The sequence below is a fragment of the Hipposideros armiger genome, unplaced genomic scaffold, assembly GCF_001890085.2.
Source record: "Hipposideros armiger isolate ML-2016 unplaced genomic scaffold, ASM189008v1 scaffold_0, whole genome shotgun sequence".
Lineage (NCBI taxonomy): Eukaryota > Metazoa > Chordata > Mammalia > Chiroptera > Hipposideridae > Hipposideros > Hipposideros armiger.
This window is the reverse complement of record NW_017731350.1, coordinates 7,663,998-7,675,584: the sequence shown is the minus strand read 5'-3', so window position 1 is coordinate 7,675,584 and position 11,587 is coordinate 7,663,998. Positions and strand designations below refer to the sequence as shown.

Below are 11,587 nucleotides of genomic sequence, written 5' to 3'. Positions count from 1 at the left end.
ACTTGCCTGTTCCCCTTTCCCCAATTCCCCAGCACTGTTCCCATCCCCCCAATTCCCCAATAAAAATCTTAAAAAAAAAAAAAAATTCAAGTAAATTCATAATTCTTACGCATACACCAAAAACTTACGAGAAGTTCCCCATGCAGTCTCTCTCCACTCATCATCCCCAAGAAATATGCCTTTTTGTCCATCTTTTGTTGAATCATCAGGTTCCCAAAACTTTTTGGTAGGCAAAAGCTATTTGGGAAGGAAAAAAAATTACATTTAAATTTTATTCTAATTACAAAGAACTAATATGTAGACAAAAGCAAACTTACCACCAATATGTACTAATTATCAATGCTAATAAAAATTCAGACTGACCTATTCCCTAATTTGTCTCATTAATAAAAATAACTCCCTACCTATGTTTGAGTACTAGCTCTAATAATTCTAGACGTAAACATTGATTTAAATCAAAGTCCACTTCTGACTTTTCTACATTTTTCAAAATAAATATTGGTTGAATGTCATGGGATTTTCTTTGTAAATGTTTTCAAAAGACTTCAGTACTAAATTTCTAACAATACAGATAATACAACAAAAATATCTATACAATGATAAAAGAATTTCCTTTACTTCCAAGTACTGCTCTTGGATCACCTCCAATCCTACAGCTTCTTTGATGCAAAATGTATTTTCATTCTGCACTTAATCAATGGAAGTAAACGTCACAATTTTTCATAGGTCCTGAATACTAGCAATCTATCAGGAAGCTACAGATGGTGGAAGAGACACACAGAAAAGACCCACAAATACTTTTGAGATAACAACTTCAAAGCCCTGTGCTCTATCACTAATTACTTAAAGTATACATTTGGCCAATTCCTAATGATACTTTTAATATTCATCCAGGTCTCTCCTCTCTACTTTCCCTGACACTCAGAGGGTGTAGACTAGAGTATGTTCATTTGAAAAGAATATACTGGTTTTCTGAGATGAGCATTTGGCATTTTAAATAAGCATTAGTAAGACACCCATCCCTCTCAGCCCAGTCTTTCAATGCTCATAATTAAACCTGTATATATGTCTATTACTGCACACTAAATTATCTGTATTTGCCTCCTTAAGGGCACGGTGACCTTATCTTCAGAGAACTCAGAAACATACAAATTAACTATAATAAAATAAACAGTAAAACCTAAATTGGGTCTGAGAGATAAGACTGTGTGTGTTGGGAGTTAAAAGTATGAGTGGAAGGCATCACTTGAGAAAATGTATAGTGTGTAGAACAGGGTGTGAGGTGGAGGAGCAGATGCAGGAAGGTCCACGTTGATGCTGATAAAGCTAACTATGTCAATTATGAGGAATCTTAAAGACATGCTAAAGAAATTACATATTACATTGAAGCCAAAAGGCATCAAGAGGGGTTGGTTCCCTTTGGAACCAACCAAACAAGAGAGTGACACTGTTTCAGAAAACAACTCAAGTTGTAAACTGAAGAACAATGGATATTCTAGACTAGAGGGAAGAGATCAGTTTAGGAGAATTACAACAGAATGAAGACGACAAGAACTGAAACAATACTGCAGAAAAAAAACAAAATGAAATGGATCTGAGAGACATTTAAAAGAATCAATAGAATATGAATACAAATGAAGGGTTGATAAAAAGGAAAAAACTTTAAAATTTGGGTAACAAGGTAAATGGAAGTACTGACCAAAACGTGGGGGGGAAAAAAAACGAGAAGCAACTTTGGGGGAGATGGGATTCAATTTTGGCACGTTCCTAATCTACAGATCTTTTTTTATTAAAAAAATAATAATAAGTTTTTGCATGTTTGGATATTCCTGGGCTGCAAATAATACATATTTAAAGTATAGACATCTTAAACAATAATCTGCTCTAACAAAGATCCCAGTAATTCAATCTGTTCCTTCAATTTAAAAAAAATACAAAAAAACCTCACTATAAAAGTTGCATGAAAATATGGAAACAAAAAATAAAGCTGATGATACAATACTAAAACACTGTACCTGCTATATTTAAATAATTGAACATTTATTCATAGAAAAACCCAAGTTTCTCCCTTAAAAATACTGTATAAATAAACTACTTCAGGAAGAAAATGACAAATGGCCAGAGAATAAAGAAATGTTTTTATCCCATATTTAATGAAAAATAAAATGTTTCAGTATCAAAATAAGAAGACAAATAAGGAATCAAAAATAGTTACAACAACTTAATAGAAGCATTTATCATAGTCACAGAAGCAGCTAAAACTAATCTTCTGAAGTATTAGAAAAACAGAATCTCTTTAAGGAGACTATTCCAAGTCTTTTGGGATAAGGTTCCCCGTAGTGCTTTAGTCATAGAGATCACTGCTTTAAAATGCAAACTGCACAAAGGGGGAGTGGGTATCTATGTCAAGCACTCATCCAGTGGGCCTACTTTCTGTCAAGCACTGTTGCTATGAATACCTCTTCATTTTGCAAACATTTCTAAGTTATCATGCACAGGAAAACAAATTTAGTAGTTAATAAAATTAACACTTCTAGCAAAGGCTTTCACCAACATTCTAGATAAAGCTTTCGGTGACAATTTAGACACTGATTTCAAACACTTACAGAGAAACTACTAGCTTGTGACCAAGAATAACTTAAAAGGACTAAGTCTAGGGAAAGGCAACAATTCAGAGTAACAATTAAAAAAAAAAGGATTAAGTGGTACACTGGTTGGAACTGCAATGAAAATAGAGATTTGCGCCTGGAGACTCTTTTACTCTGGTAGAAGTGGGAAGCACATTACGGGAGACAAGGGTGAACAGATCATGAAGATCTGTCAATATATTACCCAAAGCACTTCCTATTCACAAAAGCCCTAAACTAAGGTCAGGTAACTCAGTTTTCTTGTCAACCTGCTCCACTGTTCTTCCTTCCAAAGAAATGATTGGGTGGGCATGCAAATGCATGTCCCAAAGGTCCACCATTTTATTAGTTCTTTCCTTTAAGAAGTACTTATGGCTTGCCCTCTCCATCTCCAAAGAAATCAGTCAACACCCTAGCATGCTGCCTCAAAACTAATAAAACTGCTGCTAGAATTTATATTATAAGGTACACTTAAACTTTAGATTTTTCTACTACAAACTGTTATGTAAAATTACCAATCAAATTAACATAATCCGAAGAATTAAAAGGATTTATAGTCTATATGTCTACATTATGTGTTTTAAATTAAAGTGTTCATATAATCCAAACTGGCACAGTTTTGAAAAAGGAGGTGCTATTAATAATTATGCCATGAAAACAAATATGTATCTGAACTGTCTGAGCAAATTAGAATGTAAGGTGACTCTACAATGAAGTTCATAAAATATAGACATACACGTTAATAAATAATTGTGTGGTGAGAACAAAAAACACAAGGTAATTCCCTAAAGCCCCAGAATGGTGCTTTTCCACTCTTTAATCTTTTCTGTTAATAAAAGATATCAATACTTAAGTTTTTTCAGATCATATCACTCTCCAAATCTTCTTCTTTCCTAATATCCCTTAATATCACCAGCAAACATTAGATGTTCTCACTTCCAATAGGAAGCAGTACTGTAAATAGTCAAGGCACTTATGAGTTCAAATTGCCATTCAAGCACTATTATATGGTTTTGGACCAACTGTTCTGAGCTTCAGTTTCCTCACTGAAAAGTAAGGAAAATAACAAAGCTACTATCAAGAGAGTTTCTATAAGGCTAGAATGAAATAATGTTAAGTACACTGCTTAGAACAGCATCTAGCACACAGTGACACATAAGTTAGGTATCTTCACTATCAAAAATATGAATTCTTTAATATTATAAAATATGAGTAACATATTGGCCAGCGACATTTAACTGGCTGATTATTTTAAAGGAGTATAATATTATTCATTACAAAAATCTTGCCTATAGCTATTGGGTTGTTGGAAAAGTCATGACGTATTTTTTGTTTTTCATTGCAAAAATGCATCATGACTTTTCCAACAACCCAATATTTGCCTTCTTGAGTCCATTTATGTGTCCAAGAGGGATCATGAGACCCCACTTATAAAGAACAGCTGAGCTGCCTAATATAGTCATGTTTTGCATAAGGAAAAAGAATCAGAGATTAAATTGTCCAAGGTTACATACATAGTTAGTAAACAGCAGCATTAAGATTTGAATCCATATCTGTCTAATTTTTAGGTCTCTTTCCATTTAACTACCATAGGAGATGGTTTTTTTAATCACAGTCTAATTTATCAATATTTCTGAAAATTTCCAGTGGCCACCACTAGATATAATGAAAAAAAAAAAGATATTAAAGTTTAAGATATTATCATGATATTCAGACCATATAATGTGGGTATTCATTATAGTGGATAAAGTTTAAGATAGAATTAAGATGGGAATTTATGCAGACAAAACTGTGATCAGCTATTTAAACACTATTTGAAACAGCTGGTTTCCATTCTACTTATCCTTAACAGCTCAGTCTGAGTTACAGCATTGGAGAGAGACGTGTCATTCATACAAAAGGTTATTCTTATTTCTATCGTCAAAGAAGTCAGACTTACTCGACATCATATAGTACTAGTGACAGAAATGAACAATGTCCTTACTCCTGTACCCAATGTTTTCCGTTTCACCACACTGCCTAGGATCTTAATACATCAATTTTCTTTAATGTCTTCTTTAAATATTACTTTATCAGAAAAGGAAGGAGCATTACTTATAATACTAAGCTATGAAAATACTCCCCGAATAAAACATATTAACTCAGTGAGTTAAAATTAAATTCTGGGTTCCCTAAAGCATTTCAGGTAGGGGCCTCTTTCCTCTTATTTAAAAAATAAATAAGAACTAAGTTTTATATATATAAAAAATATATGTATATATGTAAGACATATAAATAAGTAAATAAATAAATAAGTATGTGCATCTGCAGTGTAGTTTGAAAACACTATATTAATGAACTTCCTATGGATTAGCTTTGCTCTTTTTAAGCCACATGACAATGCAATCGGTGGGTCTTTTGATGAAAATGTGTTTTAAAAAAATGGAAAGGATGAGTTTATGAATGGATGAATACAAATCTCTTTCTATTTCTGGCTGAACAACTAGAAGAGGCTGCCCTTCCGATGATGGGTCAGCAAAGTTATCGTGCTCTATAAAAAGCAGGACATATGAATTCAGTGCTTTGTACATTAGATTTATTAACAACGTAAGACATAAAGAAAACTTTATTTTTAAAGAAAAAAATCAAGGATAGGCCTGTCCATTAAAAAAGGATGTCATATTAAAAAAATAAACAAGCAATTTTAGAAAACTCAAGAGCCAGAAACTCAAGGCTGCTTTAATTTATTAAAATGAATGAATTCTGGGATAGAACAAAAACAAAAACACCTCACCTGTCAGGAAAGGAGGAGAAGACTGGTGAGAGAGAGACAGGCAAAGAAGGAAATCCCAGAAGGTTCCCTGCTGCCTGTGAGATGAGGAAAGATAGAAAGGCTTGTGGGAGAAAGAACCCAGAGACAGAAACCTGAGTAGGTTTTTTAGATATCTCTTAGAGGTAACAGAATTAGTTGGTCAACTGTTAAGAAAAAAACTTAATTAGTAAGTAACAGCTTACTTAAAAATACATTTTTACTAGGTGAAGGTCTCGGAAGCACTGGCCTGCGGCTATCTGCCAAAAAAGCAGGCAGTCTAAGCCCTAGCCACTTTTCCTCTGCATTTCTGACATTTCCCATTAAGAACGCCTACATTTAAACTTAGGTCATTTAACATACTACTCATTCCAGCTTCTCTCTTTTCCAAAAACCTCAAATATCCCTCCTCCACCCCCAAATAACTAACTAAACTCTTTCAATTACTGTTTCTGATCATGACATTTAACTGCAAAGATGTTTTTTGGGTTTACCAAACACTATTTAGAAAGGGAGGGGAAAAAGAGCAAATTTGTAAATATATACACAATGCAGATTTGAAGAGTAAAGTGCTGGGGGGCGGTGTCTAAATAGAATAAAAGTAAGGGTGTGACTTTAAGATTTACTCTTTAAAAAAATCAAGTTCAAGTTTGTCATAGACTAGGCTGAAATATAGTTCGAACCTACTTTTAAGACATGCTATTCTGCTTTCTAAAGACCAAGGAAAACAAGCAGCAGGGAAAAAACAAAAGTCATTTTCAGCTGCTTCTTTTTATTCACTCACAGGGTAAATAATGCCTAAGTAGCCACTGCATTGCAGTGAACCTGTAGTTTTGTTTAAATAAAAAAAGTATTCTCTCTCTCAAATTTTTCTTAGGGCCCAGACTTTTACCTTATGCACTAAACTAACAAGTTTACTTTGGCAATACTTATGCTTAAGCACCTTAACTCACCCTTAAATCAGTCCTCTGAAAATGACAAACTCTTTGGAAAACGCTGTTCTGGAGAAAGGGAGGGTTAGCTAGCTGCAGGGTGCCCTCTTGTGGCCCAAAGGAGTGACTGGACTCTTTTTCTGCATCTGAAGAGCACAGCATTGGATGTAGTGAGTCTCATGAAGGTCTCTAATCTACCAAAGTAAAATAATCTCCAGGAGCAAGCAATTAATTATACAGCTGAGGTCTGTTCACCATTATTTTCTTTTATCAAAGTCCATACTATAATACTATAGAACATGAAAAAATAAAGATGTGACCACAAGGGTTTTCATAATCAATTAAATTTCTGAATATTCATTAGGTATATGGAGAAGTATTTTTGATGCCTTAAATTATATAATGGTGAGGTTAAATAGGATGCCCCAATGAGTCACAGATTAACAGGACTGATAAAATGCATTAAAAATATTTAGAGTGGCCACTGTGTGCTAGTAATTCAAAGCTACCAGTTTACTGAGATTATTATAAAACCAACTGTAAGCAGTAACATGATAAAGTATACATAAAGATCTCTAAGAAGTCAGATGAGGAAGTATAATTCTACTGCAGACAGTAATGGGACAATAGATAAGTATTTTTTTCTGTAGTCTTGTAGAGGATTAAAAGTATTTAAAGCAAACAGTGAACAAGGAGAGATTTTTGGAAGAGAGAATAGTGAACAATTGTGTGGCTAAAGCGAACATAGCGTACATATATAAACAGGAGGACAAGAATCAAGGAAGGCTCTTTTCTGAGCAAAGTAATTATGATTCATTCCCAAAATATAACACATTACCTAACCAAGTCAATCAAATCAACTAGACACAAATAAATCTCAGTAAAATAAAACCTAAAAATCAAAGCTACAGAATTGTATAATCTGAGTTTTAAAAAACCCACATCATTTGGAAGACATACCACTACTTTCAAGATTTATGGTTAAAAAAAGTCTCAATGGCTCAAATAATCAAAGAGGTATACATTCTTGGTATTCACAAATATTTACCTCTCCCATTCCCCGAGATTCTAATGCAAGAGCTTGAAAATCATGATTCATTTCATCCACAGATCAAACCTGTTAAATAACAAAACAAAAAATTAGTAGAAAGAAAATTTTAAACACAGACTCCATCAACTATTTTTATACTACACTGAAGCTATTAATGAGTTAGCATGAGCTGAGATGGGCAAGAATAAATTTCTCTATGAAGACAGGTTTCCTTAAATGGACTACATGACAGCAACCTATGTTAAAATTTGTAGAAAACCTGGGGTTCAAGGGTTCTTGGGTTATTCTGTGTGCCAAAAGGAACCTGCTAGTTTCTTGAGCAAAAGAATAGATGGAAGGGCCGGCCGAGTGGCGCGATGGTTAAGAACTGGCTTGGGACGCCAGGGGGCCCCGGTTCAGATCCCACATATGAGGGCCGGTGACGCTGCCCTCTACAGCTAAGATGCTGAACGGCAGCTCAACCTGGAGCTGGGCTGCTGTGAGTCGCCGGAGAAGGCGTAGGCTGCAGCCCCTGTGGCAGTGGGTTGCCATGGGCTACTGTGTGTAGCCAGCAGCCAGTGTGAGCGGCCAGCAGCCGGTGTGAGCGGCCGTCCGGAGGCCGGCAACTGATCTGCCTCGCCAGGGAAGAGCGCAATGATGGTGCCAACTTGGGCCGGTGAAGCAGCGTCCTCCACAACTAGACTGAAGAACAAAGGGACAGCAACTTGTCTGTTCCCCTTCCCCCAATTCCCCAGCGCTGTTCCCATCCCCCAATAAAAATCTTTAAAAAAAAAAAAAAAAAAGAATAGATGTAAAAGTCAAGAATAGAGAAAGCAAGCTCAAGTACTAACATGTAATTATTGGGTTGTCGAAAAAGTCACGACGCATTTTTGCAACGAAAACCAAAAAAAAACCGTCATGACTTTTCCGACAACCCAATAGTTGTCTTGCATTTTAATATTGTAGTTCCTATTACAAACTTATTGTGCATTACTTGTTTCAGTTAAGATTTTTCAAAATTTCTCAGCACTTTATTATTTGTAGATTTTGTCAATGATAAAAAAATTTCACTGCAAATATTTGTGGTTATCCAGTTCTACCTCAAAGTAACATAAAAATTAATCAGCTGTGAGAGTAATCATAATATTTAGAGGATTCCTTCAGAATTAATTCCTTTCCCTCCTCCTCAAACTAAAGCATATATTTCTATGTTTCCATTTCTGACAGTTTAAGTAGCTGTTTATCTTTCATGTGACGGTGTGTTCTTGAGTCAGAGGCCCTTTGCCTCCCAGTTTTAAATACCACTGGAGAAAAGCATTCAAACCTGTGAAACAAATTCACAGGCTTCAAAGTTTTGGGCCTTAAAATATAATCCTATTATTTTCCCCAGTCAGTTCTCTCTAAAAACTCCATAGTATTTTGACATTACAAGGCCCTTCCCCCTTCTCGTAATACTGTTCTCTGTTGCTTTGTCCCTTATGATAATTCTTTTTACCTTTCCTACATGTTTAGTTACATCTTCTCAGATTTCTTCACTGACTGCTATTTGTCTCAACTCTTAAATAAATGTTAGTATTCTCTTAGTATCCATCCAAGGTACTGTCTTTTCTACCCTTTGTCCTGAGCAAGTTCATCTACTCTCAGTGCTTTGCGAAGTATGTGTATATGCTTAGGACCCTCAACACACATATTTATATTTATAAGCCAAATCTCTTTCCTCTTCAAAATGTCCTATTACCTTCTTCCCATCCCTGGAGGCACCACGGTAAATTCCAGCTTTATTCTTCTTTATTCCCCGTTTCTAACTTAATTCTTTCCTTTCTTACACCAATACCCAACCACTAAGGTCAACCTCCTACCTCACTTAAATCTAGCCATTTTCCAGCTGTCTGGTTGTTCAGACCACCATCATCTCTTACCTAAAATACTGTAATCCTCTCCTGTCTTCCCATCCTATAAACTAATCTCCAAAATGTAATTAGTCAGCTTTCTGAATGTACTCTGATCATGTGACTCTCGTATTTTAATCGTTAACTTATAAAGCTAAAGCTCAAACTCTTAAATGTGGGGCTCACAAGGGGACAGTATTGGATTCAAATTATAGTTTTAGCAGCTAGTAGTTCTATAACTGGACAAGTAACCTAAACTGTTTTTCCTCAGTCTCCTCATGGGAACATAATGGCAGCAGCTGCCACATGGCTTGTTATGAAAATTGAATTAGATAACATAAAACACAACAGTATCAGGTACATAAGCATTCAAGATAGATTTTAAAAAGCTCTTCAATAGTTTTATCAAATAGTACTTGAGTGGGCTGTCAATATGCAAAAAAAAAAATGAACCTCAACACATACATACCTCATACCTTCATATAAAAATTAACTAAAAATGGATCCCATACCTAAATATTGGGTTGTCAGAAAAGTCACGACGCATTTTTGCAATGAAAAAACACAGAAAAAATATGTCATGACTTTCCCGACAACCCAATATAACACCTAACATTAAAAAAATTGTACAGGGGGCCGGCCGAGTGGCGCGATGGTTAAGAACTCACTTGGGATGCCAGAGGGCCCCGGTTCGGATCCCACATATGAGGGCCAGTGACACTGCCCTCTGCAGCTAAGATGCTGAACAACAGCTCAACCTGGAGCTGGGCTGCCGTGAGTCGCCGGCGACGGCGTAGGCTGCAGCCCCTGTGGCAGTGGGTTGCCATGGGCTACCGTATGTAGCCAGCAGCCAGCGTGAGCGGCCAGCAGCCGCAGTGAGCGGCCGTCCAGAAGCCGGCGACTGATCTGCCTCGCCTGGGAAGAGCGCAATGATGGTGCCAACTTGGGCCAGTGAAGCAGCGTCCTCCACAACTAGATTGAAGAACAAAATGACAGCAACTTGTCTGTTCCCCTTCCCCTAATTCCCCAGCACTGTTCCCATCCCCCCAATTACCCAATAAAAATCTTAAAAAAAAAAAAAATTGTACAGGGGCCGGCTGAGTGGCTCATTGGTTAAGAGTTGGCTTGGGAGCACGAGCGCTGAGCAGCGGGGCCACTGGTTCGAATCCCACATGGGCCAGTGATGATGCGCCCTCTACAGCTAAGATGTTGAACAACAGCTCAACCTGGAGCTGGGCTGCTGTGAGTCGCCGGCGACGATGTAGGCTGCAGTGGGGTCTGCAGTGGGCTGCCGTAAGCTACCGTGAGTGGCTGGCAGCCAGCGTGAGCAGCCGTCAATGGCCAGCGACCCATCTGCCTCAGCCAGGAAGAGTACAATGATCACAATACCAACATGGGCCACTGAAGCAACGTCTTCCGCAACTAGACTTAAGAACAAAAGGACAGCAACTTGTCTGTTCCCCTCCCCCAATAAAATCTTTAAAAAAACAAAACAAACAAAAAAATTTAAAAATTCTAGAAAAAGAGAAAAGCTATGTGACCTTGTGTTTGGTAATGAGTTTTTAGATCAACATCAAAAGAACAGCTAAAGTCTAAAAAACTTGACCTCATCAATAAAAACATGCTTTGTAAAAAACAAGAGAGAATGAAAAGACAAACCACAGACTAGGAGAAAAATATTTTCAAATCATATGTCCAATACAAGACTTGTATCCAAAATATATTAAAAGCTTAAAAAAACAAGAGAACCACCCAATTTAAAAATTGGCAAGATATGAACAGATATATCCAAACATACATGGACAGCAAATAAGCTATTCTTTTCTCTTACTAGAAAAGCTGGATTCATTAACAGTTTTCACAAAGTGAACATTTCATTCATCCTTCCATTAATTCAGTAAGCTTTTACTGGGCATCTTCGATGTGTATGATTTTGTACAGAAAAAAAAGAGCTAAAATATGTCACTATTCTCAGAGTTTAAATGATATGTTTCCTGGCAATTGGAGGAGTAGCTCCAATCAGACCAAACCCTCCTGCAAATAATGATGAACTCCAGACAAAATAAACAAAAATAAAACAACAAATAAATAAAACAACTGAATGCAACAGAAAACTAAAAAACAAACTGGAGCACAGCCTACAGTTAAAGGACTGGCACAGAGTGACTTTTTTTAAATGGCTTTTTTGGCTGAGGACAGGCCTGGGAGTGGAGGTGAGGGGCCAAAATTTCTATAGAGAACCCAGTCTTAAAAGGCTTGAAGAACCAAAAGAGAGTTTGGTGCAAGGGGAACTGCTGGAAACTGAGGAGGGAAGTCTCCCA

General features: G+C 36.6%; 1 protein-coding gene across 9 annotated transcripts in view; it reads right to left on the bottom strand.

Annotated features, from left to right (window-relative positions):
- The window catches only part of PUM2 (pumilio RNA binding family member 2), a 95,625-nt gene that overhangs the window by 60,893 nt on the left and 23,145 nt on the right, over positions 1-11,587 (bottom strand). For 5 of the 9 annotated variants that reach the window (XM_019652688.1, XM_019652607.1, XM_019652768.1 and 2 more), the window contains exons 2-3: positions 7,396-7,464; positions 129-237 (exon numbers count right to left, since the gene is read on the bottom strand). In XM_019652688.1, coding sequence (XP_019508233.1) covers positions 129-237; positions 7,396-7,446 — 160 coding nt within the window. In that variant the 5' untranslated portion in view covers positions 7,447-7,464. Of the gene's footprint in view, positions 1-128; positions 238-5,400; positions 5,475-6,368; positions 6,494-7,395; positions 7,465-11,587 lie in introns of those variants that run through there. The other 4 variants (XM_019652847.1, XM_019653145.1, XM_019652919.1 and 1 more) reach the window with 4 other exon arrangements.